Source organism: Poromitra crassiceps, assembly GCF_964638095.1.
Source record: "Poromitra crassiceps genome assembly, chromosome: 13".
Lineage (NCBI taxonomy): Eukaryota > Metazoa > Chordata > Actinopteri > Beryciformes > Melamphaidae > Poromitra > Poromitra crassiceps.
Window position 1 is genome coordinate 20,444,330 of NC_139644.1, and position 24,534 is coordinate 20,468,863.

At 48.3% G+C, this 24,534-nt stretch overlaps 1 protein-coding gene across 5 annotated transcripts in view; it reads right to left on the reverse strand.

Moving 5' to 3' along the window:
• The window catches only part of arhgap23a (Rho GTPase activating protein 23a), a 45,046-nt gene extending 33,063 nt beyond the window's left edge, over positions 1 to 11,983 (reverse strand). For 4 of the 5 annotated variants that reach the window (XM_083649794.1, XM_083649793.1, XM_083649792.1 and 1 more), the window contains exons 1-2: positions 10,778 to 11,983; positions 769 to 972 (exon numbers count right to left, since the gene is read on the reverse strand). In XM_083649794.1, the coding sequence (XP_083505920.1) occupies positions 769 to 972; positions 10,778 to 11,041 (468 nt within the window). In that variant the 5' untranslated portion in view covers positions 11,042 to 11,983. Of the gene's footprint in view, positions 1 to 768; positions 973 to 6,964; positions 7,179 to 10,777 lie in introns of those variants that run through there. The other variant, XM_083649795.1, reaches the window with a different exon arrangement.
• Positions 11,984 to 24,534: the final 12,551 nt, after the last annotated feature.

Genomic DNA, 24,534 nt, shown 5'->3' on the forward strand with positions numbered 1-24,534 from the left:
CTGATGGAACCAATGAGGAGTCCCTGTCTTGACATCGTCTCCTAATCTCATTGACTTGCACAAATCCCCTCCTTTAATAAGCCCTTTAATAGGCTCAGTCCTTTGTCTTAAACCAGCCCGGCTTGTTTTCTCCCTTTCTACTGGATGTGCTTTTTGCCCAGCTCAGTCTCTTTGACCCTTGGCTACACTGTGATTGGCTTTTATCTCTGAGCTCTGATTGGCTCTGTCCTCGAGCTGTGCTGTGTGTGTTTACAGCTTTCAGCTCAATTTACAGCATTTTTAACCCGTTTGAATGGCTGCTAGAATCAAATTAAAAGCATTTGTGCCACAAAAATAAACATGAAAAGTGACAAAAAACAGTAGATCTGTCAGAATACGGTTCAGCGTGGAAAACTGACACTTATTTACAAAATGCTACATGCATGCCATAAATGTACAGCATGATTACGAGTTATCTGTGCCTCATTATATAAGACCCCTCCCACGTTTGAAATAGTTCTGTTTTTCAATAGAACTGTCTGTCTTTGAAAATATTTATTAATACAATTTCTGGTAGCAAAATGGATATATTTGGGAAATGGTAATGAAATCTTTCATATTGCACCAAAGAAGCAGCACTCTGAGAAAGGACTAAGATCTCTGAATAAGGCAACATTCAACTGTATATGGCTGACACCTTTAAAGGCATTGAGTATAGCTAACTCAAGTGAAGACACTTTCAAATTAGTGTAATGTGTATCCGTCCGGCTTGGGGCTTGCTGCTCTCACCTTGAGGCTGGTGTGCAGGGCGGACTCTGGAGGGTAGACGATGAAGTGGCGCAGCGTGAAGCCGAAACCCCCAGAGTTCTTGTGGAGGAGCAGCGTGCGGGGGCCGTGCCAGCCCACGCCACCCCCCTCCCTTCCCGGCCCGGCCGCCATCGCCGGCCGAGGGTTGTCACCGGCCGAGGAGAGACCATCCCTCCGCCCCTTACCCTGTGGACACAGAGACACAGAGCAACACAGATCAGATTCGGGTCAATTTGGACCATTTCTAGATTCAATTAGATGAAAATTGAATGATCCCCAGAGGCAAAAATGGGTCATCACAGCAGAGGACAGGAACTAGCAAAGAATATGACAAATGAGAGAGGACAGAGATAGCACAAGTAATTCAATGAACAAGGCGAAAATAACGCAGAGGATAAGTCAATAAAGATACAGCGTTCTTATAGACAAATTTGCAGGTTGAAGCGGATGTGCAAGTGAGGAAATGTGCATCGACAGCTATTATTAAATTTATTATACACAAATTGTATACAGGAGGGAAAATATAGCCTGAAGCTTCACATGATCAGATTTACATGTGAAGAAAACCTATGTACAGAAGTGTGTGCAGCGCGTACATGCATAGTTATTATCACCTTGTAAAATGAATCATTGGGTATCAGTTAATCAGCTAATCACCAGGTCTAATAATAAGATTCTACTGCATAATCCCGTGGTTAACAACAATGGCAGCGAGCAAATATTTCCGTTTTCCAGATGCAACACTTTACGATTCCCTGGAGTTGCAAAATGCCATTCTATACTCAGACTCCAGACAGAACGACATCAACCCCAGACTGCTGGCTATTTCATTAACAGCTTCCCCATGAAGGTCATATTTGTGTCCCTCCTGAATGCAGCCAGCAGACCCAGGCGAGCCCCGCATGGCACCCTGCACCAGAACAATAGCCCCACATGGCACCCTGCAGCAGAACAATAGTCCATAAACATGCTTTGGGGGGGGGGGGGGGGGGTCTGTTATCAGGAAGGACCCACGTCTAGACGGGGCAAAGGGGCATCTGACTGGGAGAAACGGTCAGGAATGCAGAGGAGACACAAGTTAACTCAACCGTGACCACGCTGACCTCGGCCTTATCACAGCAGAAGAGCCAGGAGGGGTTATTCTGATCTTCTGAACTCAGAGAGAGTCAAGAAGACTGAAGGCAAGAATTCCACTCGCCTCTCTTCAACATCTCATTCCTGAAGCCGAGTAAATACGCCCCGCTTAGCTCATCTGACAGACACACGTGAGAACTATCACCCTCATGCTGCCCCAACGACCCACATCTGTCAGTCAAACACAACCACCTGACCAAACAGGCAGGGACGAGGAGCGGATCCTCACAGGTCAAGACTGCTGCTGTGGCACAGTTAGCTACACAGCTAATGCAGCGTTCACACATGAAGGGTTCTCTGTGGTGGAACCGCTGTGACTTCTAGCTTCCTGACTTAAAAGGAGATTGGCCTGTTGTCAGCTGCTGTCCCTGGTTGATAATTGTAACACTTTAGCATACATACACTATGTTGCCTGAGAGGAGCATTATCTCAAAATTAGGAAAGTTTTGTGTGGAAGTTTGGTCAAATTCACACAGTATTACAGGTACAGTCAGTTACCTACCATCAATCAAATTACAGTAGTGTATGCTAAAGTGTTAGCTTTGAGCACCGGAGCCACCGACCTACCGGATAATTTTAGTGTTGATCATCACTCATCTCTCAAATGGTGTCCTGTATTCCTTCAAATGCTGTGAATTAGGTACAGTATGTGAGTGTGTGTGTGTGTGTGTGTGTGTGTGTGTGTGTGTGTGTGTGTGTGTGTGTGTGTGTGTGTGTGTGTGTGTGTGTGTGTGTGTGTGTGTGTGTGTGTCTGTGTCTGTGTGTGTGTGTGTGTGGGGTTGGGGGCGTTCAATGCTAGTAGTGGGCCAAAGGTGAACATGTCTGACATGCAGCAGTGACCCCCAAATGCACACCCTTCCTGCTTTCCCCCCTTGCACATAGAACAAACACACACTGAGGTATAGCAGACCCATATGCTGTCTCACACACACACACACAGATACATGCACACACACACTTGACCTGGCAGGCCCATAACGCGACCACACAACAACAGGAAGCGGCAGGCTGGAGGCAGGAAGTGAGGCTGTGGCGTTGCGGGGCGGGAGAACCAGACGCTCACATCTCCTATAAATAACAGCACACAGAGGCCTGGGCGGGCGAGCTCTCAGTCTGCCTGCGCCTCCCTCTCTCTCTCTCTTTCCTTCCGTTCCCCTTCACTCTCCTCTCCTCCCTTCCACCTCGTCTTCCTGCGTCGCCACATGGATTCTCGCCATGGAAATCCGGCTGAGCTGCACTTTCTGACACTTCTCCTTTCCGCGCCATCCCGGAAATACATTAAAAAGACATTTCACACAGAATGCAGAGTTTGTTTAGTGATATCTTTCAAAATGGAATAAACATTTATATGTACATGTAGATTACATCATATTTTGAGTTTGGCTATTGTGTTCAGAGATGCTGTCAATGCATACGAGAAACTATATTTTGATTAAAACTGTCATCTACATGTATAAATACGTTTATTATCTGTATATTTTGAAAGCATGAGCATATCATGATTTTTATTTTTTATTTTTCACGCTGGGATACCTGAATCACTGTGAAGCTCCCGATGACGCAGCGGTGCAATTTAAACTATAAAATAAAGAAGGCCTTTTACGACAGAGAGGCCTATAATGTGGGCTGAGGGCAGTAAAAAAGAAGTGCGTGGGGAAGCAGGAGCGTTCGGGGTGTCAAATGAAAAACGATAAAAACGAGAAAGAAAGAAAGAAAGAAAGAAAGAAAGAGAGAGGAAATGAAAGACTCGGGTGAAAGGATGAAGAAACGGAGAGAATTCCTCTGAGGGAGCGGTTTGGCCCGGGCATGTTCAGACACACACTGTAACTGGCAGAGGAGGGAGAGGGGGGTACAGGGAGAGGAGAGTGGGCATGTTCAGACACACACTGTAACTGGCAGAGGAGGGAGAGGGGGGTACAGGGAGAGGAGAGTGATAGGGAGAGAGCGAATGAGTGAATGAGAGGAGGAGTGTCGGCCCCAGCGGAGGGACAGGCTCCAGCACGCCGGTTTCGACCGCATGGCCCCTCCCGGCGCTGCCTGGGAATGCCAAACCCTGTGATTACCCAAAACACACAGGGTCTGGACTGGCTTTCTGAGCCAGCACCGTTTCCCACTCGGCCAGTGTGGAGTGAGTGTGGGATGCACGTTCCTCTGCTCCGGTCGAGTTGCCAATCGCCCCTCGAACCCCCCCGGACGAACATCTCTCATACCTGTCCCTCCACATTGTCCCCTTTACTGGTCTGATCTGAGTGATCTCTCCCTCTGTCTCTTACCGCTTTTGCTTTTCACCCTGGAGGGGAAACGGACTCATATTTTGCTGACATAGACACTGGCCTCCCCGGTTGGTTGGACACTCAGTTTAACCAACAAGGCACTTGGAAAATTCTTTCTGTGGGTTTACGGTCTAAACTCGACTTCCTATGGAGGCTTACCAGCTATCTTAAGACACAGACAAGGGAAACCTCTCTCCTGCTATACAGAGAACGGAAGACATTGGGCATTTCCTATTTCTCTGAATTGAATTTCTATTCTAGGTCCTTTGACACTCCATCAGCCTGAAATCCAGACACATTCTCATATGAAGGTTATAATAATCATGATTATCTCAGTCTCAGACAATACAGAGCCCTGAGGGACACCGCCGATGATTTCATTAAAAGCTCATTAAAATGCCACAAGGGGGAAACAACTGCTTTTGAATTATGCAGAATAGCATGTAAGAGGACAGCTTCCTGCTTCCAGTGTTTAGCGGGCGACGTGGTGTGTGGTGCCAGATGTGCGTTTATAAGGCACACACGCAGTAGCAAGCTCTCCCCTGTGGATATTCCCTCTTCCTGATTTCAATTAGAGAGCGTATCATTAAGACGCATGAGTGGAAAGGCTGAAAAACAAGTCGGCCAAAAGAGTGTGCGTGACGTGATGGTGCCACCTCACCAAAGCTGACAGAGTTAAGCTTGGAACATTCTCCAACGTCGGCCTGGACTTGGAGCCTTGCCGCGGGCAGCTAGACCTGTATACTCGAACGCCAGCTTGACGAGGGCGTCCCAGGGGAGTCCCCAGCAAAATGAGTAAATTGTGTGAGGTCACTAGGATTTCAATGACTAGAAGTTAGCCCAAGGAGAGAATGTAATGCATATACTTGGTAATAGCTTTCACTCTCTCCTGTTATCTCCCCATCTACATTATATTATAGTTGCGCTGTTCGCATCAGCTGTGTCGAGTTACATTTTCGGGGAGTTGCACGCTAGCTGCCCGTGCCGCATTCGGCGAGGGCTTTGACGCTGTAGCATGTTTTCCGCATTAGGATGCAGAATGTCAAATCTCCAATCACAGATTTTGTTCGACTCTGTCAAGTGGCTGAGAAATTTCACTGGCAAAAGGTAGAACTGGACAAAGTATTTTTAAATATAAAAATGTAAAGAAACTACATACGTGTCACTGATTAATTTAATATTTTTTTTATCTGGATCATGATTCTTATCTTCCACGATTCTGAATCGATTCACAACTTCCAAGAACAGATTATTTTTTTCATTTTTTGTATTACTCTAAGTTCTAACTTATTTTCCTTCAAGTCACTGAGAAATACCAACAAGTTTTTATTTGTGCAAGTTTAGCATGAATAAGTGTGACCTTTGTCTTAGGTTTGCCTTTGTGTGTAGTACTGTGTTTACATGATTGCAATCAGTTGATAAAACCTTTTCAAATAAAAAACAACAACATAATCGTATAAACTGTATTCTGCTTTCATGCCATAATAACTTTTCTTAGCACCAAGCGGACTGGAGTAGATCCTGAAATCCCCCTATGTACTTGAATTGAGAATCGATTTTGAATCGGGATTCACACTCCTATTCAGCAGGAATTATCACTATCAGTAACAATGTATCTCTGTGATGGTTCAGATCTCTCCTCCTCACTGAGGTAGTAATACAGCAGTATGGAGGAATGCAGTGGGTGCCGGGAACACGGCTGCTGCTAAACCTCCACAGAGCAGAGCAGAGGAGAGCAGAGCAGAGGAGAGGAGAGGAGAGGAGGGGAGAGGAGAGGAGAGGAGGGGAGAGGAGAGGAGGGGAGAGGAGAGGAGGGGAGAGGAGAGGAGGGGAGGGGAGGGGAGAGGAGAGGAGGGGAGGGGAGGGGAGAGGAGAGGAGAGGAGAGGAGAGGAGGGGAGAGGAGAGGAGAGGAGAGGAGGGGAGGGGAGGGGAGGGGAGAGGAGAGGAGAGGAGAGGAGAGGAGAGGAGAGGAGAGGAGAGGAGAGGAGAGGAGGGGAGAGGAGAGGAGGGGAGAGCAGAACAATGCTCTTTCAAACAGCTGAGAGCTGCAACCTGTTTGAAAAGTGCAGCTTTACAGAGGTTACAAATGCTGACGCGCCTTTAATCCAGGGAGCCACTGTCTGCAGCGGGACGCAGCCCCGAGCCCAGGCAGAGAGAGCAGGACGAGAGGGGACAGCAGGCGAACAGTGAAAATATAAACTAGCTCAAATCTGACCCTGGTTAAATGCTGGATGGCAGACGAACAGTGAAAATATAAACCGGGTCATATCTGACCCTGGTTAACAGGAGAGGCATGGCAGACGAACAGTGAGAATATAAACCGGGTCATATCTGACCCTGGTTAACAGGAGAGGCATGGCAGACGAACAGTGAGAATATAAACGGGTGTCGGTGCAGAAATGGCTGGCCTTCAATATCTGCTCAGGTAGGCATTTGATAGGCTGTACGTCGGGCACGTGGTGGGATAAACGTGGGCAAAATGGCCGACAGCTTTATATTAGCTAACAAGCTAACGCTAAGCTACTGATGTTATCAGACATAAAAAATATGAATCAGGGTTAGAGTTAGGGGTTAGACCCCGTTGTAGACCCCGAGCCAAGCACTTCCGGTAGGGCGATCAGATTCTGTAGGGCGAGCCGAATCCGTACAGTACCTACACCGGGTCGTATCTGACCCTGGTTAACAGGACGAGAGGGATGGCAGACGAACAGTGAGAATATAAAGCGGGTCATATCTGACCCTGCTTAAATGCTGGATGTCTCTGACTCACCGGCCACATGGCGGGCACGCTCCAGCACCTCTGCACCTCTAAATGCATCCTGTCCCAGATGAAAGACAGGCATGATCTGCCTCTGAACCTCCTGACAGCCCTGCTGCTTTGCCTCAACACTCATCACCAGCTGAACACCTTAAACACGAGCTGGCTGTCAGAAAGCAGGAACAAAGAGAACACACTCCCAACAAACAGCCGCATAGCTAACACAAGTTCAAAAACACACCCAATTTACATAACCAGACCACATATTGTCTGTGTGCGTGTGTGTGTGTGTGTGTGTGTGTGTGTGTACGCGCACATCTGTTTTTATATGAACGCGTGTGTGTACTCAAAAACCAGTTTGACCCCTTTGTCAGATGAACCAGGCCAACAGTTGGTGATGCAATGTCAGTTAAACAGGGTTTTCTGCTTGTGCTGGGCTGAAGAAGGAGCAAAACACGCTGTACTTCCTGTTCCTTAACAGAAACTTAGCCTACAGCCAGTGTTTCCTGTAGGATCCTTTTTAAAGATGTGCCCCCAGCCCAGACCCCAGTTCAATCTCCCTATTCTAGGATCAAATCCAGGAGGTGTTGCAGTTTAAGAAAGGCTCGTATTTGGATTTTTACCAGCCGCCACAGTGACCACAGGTGACCACAATACCAGTATTGTGGTCACCTGTGTGTGTGTGTGTGTGTGTGTGTGTGTGTGTGTGTGTGTGTGTGTGTGTGTGTGGGTGTGTGTGTGTGTGTGTCATCATGGCAAAATGGAGACCCCTATTGTAGCGGGAACTACCACAGAAGCCGTATGCTCGTCTGTCTGTGGACAGATTTTGTTAGCGTCAAAACCGTGCAAGATGCAGCCACGAAACTTCACAGGTGTGTAGTTGACTTCAAAATGAAGGCTGAGTTGATAAATGGGCGTGATCCAAGCAAGTGGCCCCCCCTTCCCTCCCCTTCCCACACACACACACACACACACACACACACACTCGGGCTCACATTGGTTTTAAGTTGCGGGCGTCACGGCCTGTGTGATCCCATCGCAAGATAATCTGTAGTTATCAAATGATTTATGGACAATTCTGTTTTTGTTTTGTTTGGATTTTTTTTAAGTGGGCTGAGCAGTAAAGGCATGATGATGTCATGGTATCTAATGTACCTTTCTTTAGCTGTGGGGGCGTTTTTCCAGATGTGGGGGGTCAACTACAACTAAATGAAGGAAACCCGCAAAACTCTAACAGCACTCACCATCTTAAGTGACCATATCATGACTTCAACACTGACTGGACTTTACAACAGCAGCCACACCAATCAACAACAAAGATCAAAATCACAGATGGATTCTCAGACAGAGAGATTATTGGTATGTACGGGTGAGTGTTTGTGCAGCACTGAGCGACTTTACACTGGCATCATCAGTCATGGATGGTGGCACCTAACTGCCATTCTGACTCACTTCCAAATAACGTCTCTCTCTCTCTCTCTGTAACAAACACCCCTCCCTTAACTGCAAAACAACCCGTGTGTACAGTGAGTGTATGTTGTTTGCATGTTTGCCCCAGCTGTGTGTGTACAGCTTGTCGCGCTCATTCCTTCCCCCACGCTCACATTCCTGATTCGGCCATTTCTTAACTGTCAATAGACCAAATCAGCGGGATGTTTACATTTACTTCCGGGTACCCCTGAGGTCCACACATTATAATGGCGGTGGACGGCACAAACTGACGTGTTGAAGACAAAAACAGACAAAGAAGACAAAAATGGTTCGTCCGTGTTGTGTTGTTGTTTAATATCATTCATAACAACACTTTCACTAACGTTAGTGGAGACCAGACTAGCTAATTTACCTGTTGGACCAGACTAGAGTAGACTTGAAGCTAAATTAAATTGACGTGGCGTCAGTATCTCTGTCTGTACCAGGCTCGCCGAGAAGAGCCTAGTGACGCGAGGTTACTCTGTAACGTTAACGACTGCAAAAAAACAGCGAGTTTGACAGACAAACAAACGCTATTAGCTAGCTAACACTACATAAAACAAACACAGAAGAAAGGCTAGATACGTCGGACAAGCATGTTTACCAACCGTTTAACCATTTAAATTGAAAGTAGTCGGCCGAAAACAACGAGAGGGTTTGACAGCATTTATTTGACAACACGCACATTTAAACCTGCCGCCTTCCCCAAGTGGTACCCGGAAGTAAATTTGTTTACATGGTGACGTCACGGTGATTTGGTCTATGAGAGGAGAGAGAAGGGGGGGGGGGGGGGGGGTGCGGCATGAGTTAACGTGCCACATAAACACACACACACACTAAAATGACAGCATATGGGCGAGCAATGCGGTGAATTCTGGGTGCTGGGGGGGTGCACAATCCACGCACTCCCACATCTTAACACCCCCCCCCCCCACCTCTCTCTTAAAGGGGCACTTAAAAGCCCCCTTCATCTGTCTTAAGTTTAGCCACTAATTATAAAGCTTTTAGAGGAGGAACCAGAAAGGAACCAGTCAATATTCCACAAATATCCATGGAGGAATACAGCGGGAGCAGTTTGATCATGATTGCTGCTTCAGCCCCACATTCCTCCAAGCATTGACACAGAGAAAACCTAATCTTTCTCATTCAGAAATGTTTACCCGCTTTTTTTAGTGTAAGGTTAATTATCTTTTCTTTGCAGAAGTTCATCATGTATCACAGCAAGTGTATCATGTCAGTTATATGAGGAAAGGGTATTTTAAGGAATAAAATACATTTTGTTTGTATTTGGTGGCTGTTTACCTTATGATGATGATGATGATGACTCACTACAAGTCATAGTACACCCATCATTTTATGTACCGCTACACCACTGAATACAGGGATATCCGGAGATGCTAAGTGGACTGAGAAACCTCATGCTGATGCAGGCATCTCTCCATCAGTGTGTCTCACATGCTTCCCATCACAGAGAAAAGCTGCCAAACCCAGAAAATGTGAGCCTGATATAAAATAAACAACAGCGTCTGGGTTTACATGGAGACTCACATTCCTTTAATGGTCAGAATAAAAGCCCAATCAGACTAAAAAACCATCCAAAACAGAACTGGCCTGCAGGCGATGCAACTTTCTGGGTCGAAACTTTGAAAGATTTAATTGGTTGGTCTCGATGGTGGAAAGGTTTGAAACAATGGCTCTGGTCACGTATACTTTTTTTGCCATGCGTAGCTGAATCATCCCACGTACGACTGCACCACTATGTTCTGCTGAGGCCGCTGTTTAAAGCATGAACCACAGAAACAACCACAGAAGTGCAAAGACTGCAAACAGCATCTTTGAACCGGACCATTGTTTACAAAGTCCAGTGTCCTTTACATATAGGCTATATATATATACTTTTCTATACATATTTATATCTGTACATAGTAGTTAAATGTTTAGGTTGACCTCTGTTCAGCTTTGTTGTGGTTGTTTTTCTTAGCTGCATGTCCATTATGTTTAAGTACATTGTGAGAAACTAAAAAGCGGAGTCGAATTCCTTGCATGTGTGTCCTCAAGTGTGTACTGTCATATTTGGCCAATAAAGCTGATGATTCTGATTCATCTTGGTATGAAAACACAGGATTATTCAACAACCAGTGTGTCAACAAAGTGTTAGCATCTATGAAAAACAGTTTGTTTGGAAGCTTCCATCAGAAAGATTCACTCAAAAAGATGAAATATTCTGAATGGAACTGTAGCCGAGAAACACAAAGACATTACAGGTGCTACAGGTCATGTACCTGGGACCCCTCATGTCCAGCTACCAAAGTGATAGACATGACAGTGACAGACTGAGGGGTGACCTCTCCTTACCCTGGGCTGGTGGGAGCGCAGGCCGTGCCCGCTGGTGACGGGCATGGCTGGCGCCGGGGGTGGCGGTGTGGGCACAGGGCCCGCGGGGGCGCTGCGCAGCACCGCCACCCAGATGCAGCGAGGCTCAGGGGAGCTGCAGTCAACCCCCACCGGGTCCTGGAAGCACCAGTCGGACCCGGCCGGCGCGGGGGGGCACGGAAGCATAGCAGCGGGCATCGGGGGGGCGCGGGCTTTGCTCAGATCCGCATCGCTCGCTGCCCTCATGGGACACGCGCCGGAGAAGTCAGGTGGGGTAATAGCTTGACACAAGAGAAGACACACCGGGTCAGAAGAGACAATCAAGCCAGGAGATGACGGCCGGTCGTTAGTGGAGCGTGTTAGTTCCTCCTGTGGGATCCTCAGGTCAGTCGCTCACAGTCACTCTTCTATCTTGACTCGGCTCCATCGCTGCCGGCCTGCCGACCACGTCTCCGGAAAGTATCCCTGATATTTAATCCCACAACAAGTTCCACATCACAGTCTATCACTCTGGTCCTGACCTCCAGAGGGCTTCAGCTGACACACACGAGAACACACACTCTCACAGCCAGGCCAGGGGGTTCATTCCAGAGGAGGCAGAAGGCAAGGCACGCAGACTCCTGGGCAACAGATGGAGGAGTGTGTGTGTGTGTGTGGCACAGGGAGCGGCTAGCCAGTAGCACAGAGGTAGGTCTGCTTTCACCAGAGACAGACACAGAGGACGACTGACAGCGTCTCTCCCGCCGGTGTCCAGTGATGTCTCTGTCCACCCCCAAAAACACTGTCCCAGAGGGCTGGATCCTCTGTCTCTCCTCTCTCACTCCCTCTCTCTCTCTCTTCTGCCACTCTCTAACCCTCCCTGTCTCCCTCTCTCTCTCCAACTTCTCTTTTCCAAACTCCGACTCTCTCTCTCTCTCTCTCTCTCTCAGTAAGCATCAACTACTCATCCATCGCTGTGTCTCTCTCTCCTTCACTCTTTTGCCTTCTTCTCTCTCATCCTTCCTTGTGTTTTCCAAATAATCAGTTACTCCAGCAGCAACGTTCCAGTCCGTCCCTCTCCAAATGAAGCGGTCCCACAGAGCATCAGAAAAACAAACGGCGTGCCGTACGGTACACTGGAACTCTGTGGTCTAATCCAGGAAAAAAGAAAGGAAAAGTCCATCACTGAGAGCCTCAGAGGGGGGCTTGTTCTAGTAGTTAATAGTCCACATGGAGATATCTCCTGCAGGCTGCTGTTGATAGGCTCAATCCACTGGAGATCTCCTCTGGATTGTATGTAGAAGAGGGAGGCTGGCGGTGGCACGTGTGCTGCATGTGTGTGTGTGAAAGAGACAGACACACAGTGACAAGGCTGTGATCCCTGCCACTAAACTCCACACAAAGGCCACCTCCCCTCCGCTCAGGGGGAGGCAGGAGGGAGGAGGGAGGGAGGGAGGGAGGGAGGGGGGGGGGGGGGGAGGGGGGGGAGGAGGAGAAAAAGATTTCCAACAACCAATTTCCAACACAAAGAGAAAAGTCTGTCTCCACCGATGTTTCTCTTTCTCGGTCTCTCTCCTTTGCTTAAGACTTGAGAGGAAAACACAGAGGAGAGAGGATGATAGGGAGAAAATAGACTGGGGGAAAAACCGGTGAGGAGAGGAGAGGAGAGGAGAGGAGAGGAGAGGAGAGGAGAGGAGAGGAGAGGAGAGGAGAGGAGAGGAACTACAGCAGATAGAAGTGAAACAAAAAACACCGGAGAGCAACAGGCGCCATCCACCTCATTGGAGACGCTCTCCCGGATTGGCGGGTGAAAATCAAGCTGCTGGATGTCAGTGTGACCTCAACACATACGCTTCTCTCTTTATATTCCCAGAATCCACCCATGCAGCGGTACAGTGACACCTACACACCATGCCTCTAAATCAGTCTGAGAGGCAGAGTTCTCACCAAACAGCTGGGCGTCCAGGGTGTGTGTGAGAGCAGCCAGGCAGGCAGGCAGGTGACCATGTTGCTGCTGCGCTCGCCACCGCCGCCGTTAACCTGCGAGATTAGACAGGTTCCACCTGTCTGCCTTCCACACACACACACACACACACACACACACACACACACACACACCACACACACCAGGGCAAGTAGCGACTCGACCAGAGGGGCCCTTCATCCACACACAGACTGTATGTACCCTCTGGATATGCTGCGTTTCATCAACAACAACAACACACACTGCAGCCTGGAAGACTTTGCGGTCACAGAGTGATAACTATAAGAAGAAAATTAGTTATTATCATAAGGCAACCAGCCGCCAATATAATGAGAAATTAACTCTATTTTTCACAAAAGCGTTACTTTATGGGCCCCCCCCCCCCTTAAAAGACCCATCTTCATATAACTTGCAACTTGACTTACTATGTTGCATACTGTGATTTAAGTCACAATTGTATTTTTGGCCTATAAAGATAGGTAAACTCCAAAGAAAAGGTGAGTAGCTAGCTAAACAGGGTACAGGTGGGTTAGCCTCCATGACATGCATGGCTGAACTAGTCATTTATTTTGAGTCAGAATAGGCTTTCACACACATCCACACACAAGATCTGCGTGTGAAGATGAAGGCTCCATCTTCTGTGCGCACACACACACACGCACACACACACACACACACACACGCGCACACACACATACACACACACAGTCCACACACACACACGCACACACGCACACACACACACACACCACATGTCCCGTTGAGTCACAGATGAGTATAAATACACTAGGCTATGTAATTAGGGTTCTCGTAAAGTCAGCAGGCTGTGGGGGGTTCTGTTCAGTCTGTGGTTCAGGCCCGAACTTCGGCGTCGACACACACACACACGCACCACCAGGCAGGAGGGACCGCAAGGCAGGAGGGACCGCCCTGTTGTGGAACCAACGGATCGCCGAGGGACGCGGTGCAACTCTTCTCCAGGAGGGGGAGACGTGGAGGGAGACCGCACCTGTGCGAGGAGATCATAGATGCGTGTAGTGCAGTGCTGCTGTTCTCAATGTGGGGTCTCCAAGGCTCCTCCCCCCCCCCCCCAAAATCTCATCAAATGGGGGTCCATGGCTGGCTCTAATATGGACTAAATTATGAGTCACTGATATGGAGAAGGTTTCACTGGTGTAGTGGTCGATCATAAGGCATCTCTGATGGAGAGCCAGAGCCGGGCTAAGATAGAGGAAAACACAGCAGCACTGTTTCAAAGTAGCAGCAGCACTGACTCTCTCTGAGGGGACATTTCAGAGCAGTTTTCACTGCAACAGTTTTTGGCGATGGCCTCTCTCTCTCTCTCTCTCTCTCTCTCTCTCTCTCTCTCTCTCTCTCTCTCTCTCTCTCTCTCTCTCTCTCTCTCTCTCTCTCTCTCTCTCTCTCTCTCTCTCTCTCTCTCTCTCTCTCTCTCTCTCTCTCTCTCTCTCTCTCTCTCTCTCTCGTGAACCATGGAGGTATTTACAAAAAGAGGACGAGCATGAGAGGCTGAAGAAGTAACAAGAGAGAAAGGAGGCGTTGAGTTACAGTACACGGTCACACATGAAGGCTTGTGACAATAGCACCTGAGACCTGCACTGTGTACTGTTCTAGCTGAAGCATGCCTGTGCAGGCAGATAGCTAAACATCGTTGGTCTGCGCGGACTGGAGGCGAGCCTAACGCACACACAGCATTACCCCAACTCATCCGCTCCTTCCCCCTCTTCTCTTGTAACAATTGCCAGGCACACGTCCCCTGGAGAGACAGGGCAGATTCGTGACTTCATATTAGTGATGTGTATCTTGCCAGGCGGGCACCACGGCGCTCCGAGTCAGCGAATCAAAGGACGCCACGCGCCGCTAATCTCCGAGGAGAGACGCCTCGTTGCCTCCCGCATCGCAGCCCTCACCCTCGGCCCCGGGCCCCCCCCGCCCTGTGATAACAAACACATCAGTGGGAAAGTGAGGGGGGGAGGAGGAGGAGGGGGAGGAGGAGGAGGGGGAGGAGCAGGGCAGAGCAGCGCGTGGTTGTCGGTGTAACGGACAGATTAGTTTTCTGATATGTTTTAATCCCCTTCATGTTCATAACATGACCGCGCGCCAACAGATTAACACGAGCGCACAGAGGCACACTGGCAGGTACAGGGCCTCCCTCCTTTTTCCACTGCTAAGACAAAACAAGGTTCTTTCTCTCCTCTCTGCTTCACCCGCACACTAAAACACAGGAGATCTGAGGAGGAAGAAGACAGAAAGTGTACGCTTTAACGCTGAGAGATGGCAGGAAACACACATGAAAGAGACAGCTGCCGAGTGCTGAGGGAGGTGGAGGTAGTGCGTCTCAAACAAACACAGACGGGACGATGCCATGTTTTCACTAAACACACAGACTGAGACACTTGAGGAAAGGGAGACGCAGGCCGGGGGTCAGTGTGAGGGACAGACAGGCTGTGCCCTGTGGGTTGTCCTGGTCAGGGTTTGATGCTCACAGTGAACGCTACAGCCAGCCATACCTAAACACAGTCACACCAACACCAGGACAGACTCACCTCAGGCCTGTGAAGTGAACTCAAGAGGACCAGAGTCAAACATTCAGACCTACAGCCTCAGCTCAGAGTGTGTGTAGTCTGTCAGCTCAGAGTGTGTGTAGTCTGTCAGCTCAGAGTGTGTGTAGTCCGTTAGCTCACTGGGTAGTCTGTCAGCTAAGAGTGTGTGTAGTCCATCAGCTCAGAGTCTGTGTAGTCCATCAGCTAAGAGTGTGTGTAGTCCGTTAGCTCACTGTGTAGTCTGTCAGCTAAGAGTGTGTGTAGTCTGTTAGCTCACTGTGTAGTCTGTCAGCTAAGAGTGTGTGTAGTCCGTTAGCTCACTGTGTAGTCTGTCAGCTAAGAGTGTGTGTAGTCCGTTAGCTCACTGTGTAGTCTGTCAGCTAAGAGTGTGTGTAGTCCGTTAGCTCACTGTGTAGTCTGTCAGCTAAGAGTGTGTGTAGTCCGTTAGCTCACTGTGTAGTCTGTCAGCTAAGAGTGTGTGTAGTCCGTTAGCTCACTGTGTAGTCTGTCAGCTAAGAGTGTGTGTAGTCCGTTAGCTCACTGTGTAGTCTGTCAGCTAAGAGTGTGTGTAGTCCGTTAGCTCACTGTGTAGTCTGTCAGCTAAGAGTGTGTGTAGTCCGTTAGCTCACTGTGTAGTCTGTCAGCTAAGAGTGTGTGTAGTCCGTTAGCTCACTGTGTAGTCTGTCAGCTAAGAGTGTGTGTAGTCCGTTAGCTCACTGTGTAGTCTGTCAGCTAAGAGTGTGTGTAGTCCGTTAGCTCACTGTGTATTCTGTCAGCTAAGACTGTACTCTGTGTCCCCTACTGGTGAAGAGAACACTTGATACTGCCGCACTCCTGAGTCAGCGTGTTGGATGGGAGATTTGAAACGTTGGAGCAGCAGAACCTCCTTCACATCTGCTTTTAACACCACATGAACTATTTAGAGCTGCAACAAAAAATGAATCACCAACTATGACTGAAGGACTGGGGAAAAAATACAAAAATGCTCTCGTTCCAGCTTCTTAAATGTGAATATTTTCTGGTTTCGTTAGTCTTGACAGTAATCTGATTATATTTGGGTTGTGGACTGGACTGTTGGTTATGACAAAAGAAGACATTTGAGGATGTCATCTTGGGTTTTGGGGGAAAAGTGAAAGTGTGAAAGTGAGAAAAGAGATGTCACCATTTTGTGACATTTTATAGACCAAGTAATCGATTAGTCAAGGAAATAATGAAAATAGATACTGCTGATACAAGTGACCAAAATGAACGATACAAACTGTGCCGCAAAGATGATGCATGATATAAAGACTTAGTCAGTGACAGAGTGATGCTTTTGCTCCTTAGCTGGCACATTCATTAGATAGCATCTCGCTGTCTAGACAGACATTACCAGTAATCTGGGGAAGTGGATTCTACAAAAGCAGGCACATGCCAGGAGAAAAGGGGACGCGGCTCTTTTAAGCAGGGTAATTTTAACTTTAATCTCTGGTAAATCCCCAGGCCACAGAACCAATAGGCTCTGGCCACTGACAGAGTGTAGTTACCAATCACCGGCCACTAGAGGGCAGCTGCAACATGCAGTCTAAGGGCAGATGGGTGGGGATAAAAAGCCCAGAGGCCACTGGGACACAGAGGAGAGGGCACAGGGTGGAGGCTCACATGCAGCAGTGTACAGTTATGTGTGTAGGATGTGTGTGTGGAATGAGATAGAGCATGAGGTCCTGACCTGGAGTCAGTTATCAGTCTAATGTCACTCACTAATGGTTAACGTCAGAGGGCTGGGAAACTGGCAGCAGATCAGTGAGGTCACACCTGTTGTGGCTTTTAAGGTGGAAACAGTCTTGGGAAGTCGGGAGACGGCAGCAGGTGGAGCTGGAGACGAAAGAGACCCAACAGCTGAGTGGAGCTGGGTGGTCCTGGTCTGACCCGCCCCGCCCGGGCCATGACTGACACAACAACAACAACAACAACAACAACAACAACACACACCTCCCTCCTACAGACTGCAAGCACAGGGATGAAAGCAGCACACCTGACCTGACCCTCTGTTTCTCCTCAGCAAGGCAACGCATTATCCATGCATTCTTAAGATGTGTCTGTTGACGTGCTCCGTGTGTGTGTGTGTGTGTGTGTGTGTGTGTGTGTGTGTGTGTGTGTGTGTGTGTGTGCATTTTCTATTAGTGCAACCATGTGAGATGACCATGTGAGTTCTATCAGCGTGGAAAACACTTAGCCCGGCCCAAAGTATGCCAAAACAAGTCTGCTCTCTATTCGTCACCCCGCCATAAACACACACACACACACACACACACACACACACACACACACACACACACACACACACACACACACTAGGGATGCACTGATGTGAAAATGTGGGTCGATACGGATATTAACATTGCTGTTATCGCCAATAAACGATATGTATTGATGTCGATATGATGTATAAAAACTTGAGATTTGGAAAAGACCATAATCATAGATTTGCCTCATTGTTTAATCTCAATATGAGCATTTTGGCTTATACCGACAACTGATATTAACATTGCTGTTCATTATCTCATCGGACCAATACCGATATACGGTATTAAAAAATGACTAACATCGGCCAATACCGATAACGATTGCTAATATATCGTGCATCCCTACACACGCACACACACACACACACACGCGCGCGCGCACACACACACACACACGCACACACACACACACACACACACACACACACACACACACACACACACACAGATTAATCGGCCTATATAACCACATTTGTTGATTCATATCGCGCAGCTGGCTGAGGGTCAAAGCGGCACTACTGGGGTTAACAGCAGTAAAAGGTGATTGGCTGAATCAGGATATCAGTCAGCTGAGTGAGTGTGGGCGTGTCCAGTGCGCCTTCATTGCACATCCATCACGCTACATATGCCACAAGGGAATGTTGTGGATATATGAGTCAGCCAGCTAGCAAGCCAGTGCCACTATGCAGGCAAGAGAGAGAGAGAGAGAGAGAGAGAGAGAGAGAGCGAAGAGAGAGAGAGAGAGATAAGAGAGAGAGAGAGAGAGAGAGAGAGAGAGAGAGAGAGAGAGAGAGAGAGAGAGAGAGAGAGAGAGAGACAGGGGGGGTTAACAGATGTTGGAAAGAAAACACCAGGGGGGAAACTTACTGAGGATAAAAATGAGTGTACAGAGTGATGTAAAGCAGAGCAGGAGTCTGGACGTTGGAGAGAGCAGATGGTGAGAATGAAAAGGAGGTTTTGCACACTTGGGCTTAGATAGTAATGACACATAGCCATTTACAATAATACACAGATACACACCATTAGCCTGCATACAGCAGCGGTGGAGCTCAGACATAGACTGTATACAAATATGGACAAAGCCTTGAAGCCTCGAGTTTTGCATTGTGACTGTCGCCACTCGCCATGTTGTTTTTTTGGAACCAGAAGTGACCATATTTGGATGAGAAGCGCCGCAGTGAAGCTTGCTATTGGTTCGATCACGCCCCTGTTTTAACGTCTATTTGACTCTAAATGGGACCATAATTGACCAAATTAACACCATGCTGCATTGAAGAAGAGTTGAAACTAGCAATTGACACCATTTAAAGTCATTAGGAAAGTGTTAGTGAGGTCCTAAATCAAGTGAGAAGTTGAGCTCAGACTAGATCAGTGATGAGGATTCTTAAAGCAACACACTGATGCTGAGGGATATGGGGGGTGAGATTACATGATTGTGAAGGTAGGCTAAATGAGAAGACATTAACACACATTTGCTTGCGTGTAGTTTACATTAAACAGAGGCTTGGTATGTTGATGAATAATTAAATACTATTAGACTTGTGTGTATGTGTACATGTACGTGTGTGTGTGTGTGTGTGTGTGTGTGTGTCTCACTCACTCAGCTGACTGATATCCTGATTCAGCCAATCACCTTTTACTGCTGTGTTAACCCCAGTAGTGCCGCTTTGACCCTCAGCCAGCTGCGCGATATGAATCAACAAATGTGGTTATATAGGCCGATTAATCTGTGTGTGTGTGTGTGTGTGTGTGTGTGTGTGTGTGTGTGTGTGTGTGTGTGTGTGTGTGTGTGTGTGTGCGTTGGGGTTAGATCTGTTGCAAGTGAGCCCTTTGACCCTGTTTCATCAAGTCCTATCCTTGGCATTGAAACATTTCAATGTCACACAGATGCACACAATGATTGTTTTCAACTGTCAGGATGCAGAGAGAGAGAGAGAGAGAGAGAGAGAGAGAGAGAGAAAGAAAGAAAGAGAGAGAGAGAGAGAGAAAGAAAGAGAGAGAGAAAGAAAGAGAGAGAGAGAGAGAGAGTGAGAGAGAGAGAAAGAGAAGAGAGAGAGAAAGAAAGAGAGAGAGAGAGAGAGAGAGAGAGAGGACACACTGTTTTCCCAGCAGGCCAAGCACTAAGCGGAGAGAAGGCAGTCCACTTTAACCTACTTAGCAGGGAGTGTCTCCTCTACTGGAGTGGCTTCTTTACGCTTTGGCCACATCTGCGGTGAAACCATCAGGACTGAGATGAAGAGCTAACTAGTGTGGAAACGCACAAAATAAATCCACACTGACCCATTTGAGTGACTCAAAACAGTTCTGCTAGAAAGACGGTTACATTTCCAATGCGAGCACGTAAGACTTCTCCACCTCACATGCTCTTGTTTGCTCCACATGAGTTGAAGCTCTTGCCTTTGATGTTGCTTTGACTACTGCTACACCGCTACTACTACTACTACTACTACTACTACCACTACCTCCTATCCTCCATGCTGCTAGTCGCCATGACAACCAGCAATATGCCTCTGTTCTCGCTCCAAAAAAACACCTGCAGCAAGTCAAGCCTGACAGCCGAGTCCTTTAGGCTGATTATAGCCATGATTTGGCTATCACAGCTGATCTCCAAGATCGGACAGAGCCTTGATCCTAGTGTGTGAGGGTTCCGGACTTTAAGCTCTTATCTCTCCCAACCTGGGCAGTTGGCACCGTCAGGATTATTTCAAACACGTTTGATTTTTACGACTTCAATCTGGAAGTCAGTAGTGTGAGAACTCGTAGTTTGGCAAGTCCAACTGCTCGTCCAATATGTGCACCTAGTCTGCAAGATGCCCGCGGTTAAATGTGTCTGAGCCACCTAAGCCGAAAACATGGACAAGGAGGTGGAGAAGATGGAATGGAGAAATCCAAGAATATACAGTACATTCAGCAGCGAGACCTCAGCATGGGCTTCCAACAGCCACATCCTGGCCTTTGTGAGCGGTGAGCCACCATGAGGCAGCGGCTGGGATTGGTCAGGTAACCCCAGGCTGTACTTTGTGTTGGGCAGGGCCATCTGTGTGTGTGTGTATACCATATATACCACGGGGCCTTAGCAACATCAGGGCCAATGACGACATCTGGCAAAGAGCTAGCCCTGCTCCCCTCGCACTGTATCGCCCCTCCTCTGCCCAATACTGACCACAACCGCTGGGAGCAATCAGCGCGTCACGTCTGAGCTCCGCTGCAATAAGAGCCCACCCCCACCCCCACTCCTTCCTCCTTTCTTCCTCCTGCTCGTTTCTTCGCTGGTTGTTTTCAGAAGCAGCCCTTCAGCAGAAAACCACAGGGCTCCAGCAGGCTGCTGGTCCCTCTCCACCCCCCGGCCGTGTCTGGTCCCTGGACTGCCATGTACTCTCAGAGGCCCTCTGCTTGGCTGGGACACGCCCCCTCTACAGGCCCAGATGGGTATATTTAGCCCATCTCCGCCTCCGTGTAATTAACAGATGAAAATTATAACTTTGGCTCTCCGGAATGACGTCTTTGTTCCCCTCGGCTGTGCTGGCTAGAGCCGGCGCAGGCTGGAACCGGACCCAAGGGCGCATGTCGGCCGACAGGCCCGACACCAGGCGGCGGTCCAGCGGCCGGGGTGTGGCCGAGCCGACAGAGAGCCAGGCTGGGAGACTCACTGATGGAGACAGTCAGGGAGAAAGGAAGAGAAGAGAGAGAGAGAGAGGGAGGGAGGGAGGGAGAGAGAGTGGGGGGGGGCTAGAGAGTGGAGTCTGAATGTTTAATAGAGAAAGTGAGATGGCCTCCGATACTGCTGGAGTTTCCATTTGAGGTCATCTGGTTTTTACATTCCTACCATCATGCACCAATGCTCACAGACCAAGCTGGAGAAGTCCCGTAGTGAAGTCCACTCCGCTCAGACAGGATCATGTAGTCCACTCCGCTCAGACAGGATCATGTAGTCCACTCCGCTCAGACAGGATCATGTAGTCCACTCCGCTCAGACAGGATCATGTAGTCCACTCCGCTCAGACAGGATCATGTAGTCCACTCCGCTCAGACAGGATCATGTAGTCCAGTGATTCTCAAAGTGGGGTTCGGGGACGCCCAGAAGTCCTTGAGGCAGCTGCCAGCACAGCGAGCAAAAGTTCAACTTCACTATAACTGACTTGAAATTACCCTAATTAGAGAATGTGTAATAATGACTGCTCTAATAATAGGTTTCGCTCTACCCACTGTCCAATGCACGTTTTTACAGTGTCGAACGGTGTGGAATTCAATACTAACTCAACAACAATAAAACTCCCATGTGGGGCTCCCCCAGACTAAATATGAGGAAACGAGGATCGGTGACATCATGACGTGTCTATTTGAGAAACCTGATATATATATACACTGCTATTACACACATCCTCACGCTCACACATGGCCTCTCACGTCTTCAACACAACTGGATGAAGTGGCGAGCAGCGTCCAAGGAGGGGAAGAAACGCGCTCCAATTGTCTGTAGATTACTTTGAAATTCCCGAGCAGAGATTTCACTCCTCCCAGTGTTTCTCTTAACATGATTCCCCTTTTCATCCTCAGGTCATGGTTTTCCATCTCAACACTCATGATGACTTCATGCAGGCTTGTAGTGAGCTGCAAAGAACCTCAAACAGACAGACGGAAAAAAACATCCATCCCACATGACCAACTGCAGCATCAATCTGAGGCTGACAAATTAAGCCTTTTCCTCTCTAAACACTCTCCACTCTCACTAGTCTCCTCTTTTTTCTTTCTCCCTTCTCCTTCAGCATCACATGTGATTCCAAGCAAACAAAGGAAGGCCTGAAAGAGGCAGAAAGTGTGGGTTTGCCAGTCTGGACATGAGCTGGGCTTCTCACACTGTGTGCACTGATAAGCCTGGCGATGCAGAGATTAGTTACACACACACACACACACACACACACACACACACACACACACACACACACACACACACACACACACACACACACACACACACACACACACACACACACACACACACACACACACACACACACACACACACACACACACACAAACAATGTTTCTGGCCATTGCCTAGCTGGTAGCTGCCCCCCTTCCCAGCACAACGATGCCACACAGATACTGTAGGTCCTCCTGGGCATGTTTTGATACTGTAGGTCCTCCTGGGCATGTTTTGATACTGTAGGTCCTCCTCCTGGGGATGCTTTGATACTGTAAGTCCTCCTGGGCATGTTTTGATAGGTCATCCTGGGCATGTTTTGATACTGTAAGTCCTCCTGGGCATGTTTTGATACTGTAGGGCCTCCTGGGCATGTTTTGATACTGTGGGTCCTCCTCCTGGGCATGTTTTGATAGTGTAGGTCCTCCTGGGCATGTTTTGATACTGTAGGTCCTCCTGGGCATGTTTTGATACTGTGGGTCCTCCTCCTGGGCATGTTTTGATACTGTAAGTCCTCCTGGGCATGTTTTGATACTGTAGGTCCTCCTGGGCATGTTTTGATACTGTAGGTCCTCCTGGGCATGTTTTGATACTGTGGGTCCTCCTCCTGGGCATGTTTTGATAGTGTAGGTCCTCCTGGGCATGTTTTGATAGGTCATCCTGGGCATGTTTTGATACTATAGGTCCTCCTCCTGGGCATGTTTTGATACTGTAGGGCCTCCTGGGCATGTTTTGAATCCAGGAGGATCAGCCTAGCTATCGTTACATCAGCCTGCTCCTTCCTGTTGTTACACTGCAGACTGTGGCGCCCAGCAGCACATCTACAGACAGAGGACAGAGATACGGAGAGTATGTGTGTGTCTGCGTGTTCTGCATATCCCAAAGGCTTTGGCCTTTCCGTGTGTGATGCGATGATGAGATCCATATGCCAAGCCGACGCCGATGGCGTTGTCTGTGTCTTTAGCCTCTGTCACTCTGCATTAGTGGCCTTTTCCTGCAGGGGGGGAAATCAGCTGTGGGCACAAGATGGAGGCTGGTCAGCTGGGTGTGGTGAGATGTTCAGAAGGCAGTCTTGTTTCAAAGGGTCAGATATGGCGCCTGAAGGGGTGATGGGTCTGAGTCTCCCTCTAGTCTCTCTGTTTAGGCTTCCCCGCAGGAAGACAGCCAAGCAGGGTGACTGTTGACATGGGAGTCACACACACATATGGTCTCACTCTTAGTTGAAAGGCACACTGGCGCTGCTTAGAGCACATAAGGTCATAAATATAAACAGACAGTTTCACCCACTTCATTTTCGAGTGTATGCTCACTATGCTGTAAACTCTAGTAAAGAGGAAGAGGGTGTGTGTGTGTGTTTGTGTGTGTGTGTGTGTGTGTGTGTGTGTGTGTGTGTGTGTGTGTGTGTGTGTGTGTGTGTGTGTGTGTGTGTGTGTGTGTGTGTGTGTGCATGCGCTCTTGAAACTTGGCCCAGAGTATAGAGGGATCATATCGAAACAGACCTTTTATGGCATATCTATGGTCTCTGCTTATTTAGACAGAATAACTTCTCCTTCATGGCTGACACTTTATAACAAGACCAGTAATGTCGTCTCCTTCATGGCTGATGCTTTATAACAAGACCAGTGATGTCGGAACACTCGGCTGGGAAAAGAACGAGAAAGAATGCAACGCTGAACTAAAATGTCTATGGGTGCACATTCAGACAAGGCTAGACAAAACACACACTCGCGCGCACGCACACAGACACACACACAGACACAGACACAGACACACACACAGACACAGACACACACACACACACAGAGACACACACACACACACAGTGGGTACCCAGTGATTTCTGATGGGAGATGACCAAAGAAGGCAGCAGTGAGATCAAAGCAGCGCTCCTCTGCAAGTCAAATCACAGGAGGAGGGAAAAAAGAAAATATATAAAAGAGAGAGAGGAGAGAGAGAGAGAGAGAGAGAGAGAGAGAGAGAGAGAGGGGAGGATGAGAAAATAAGAA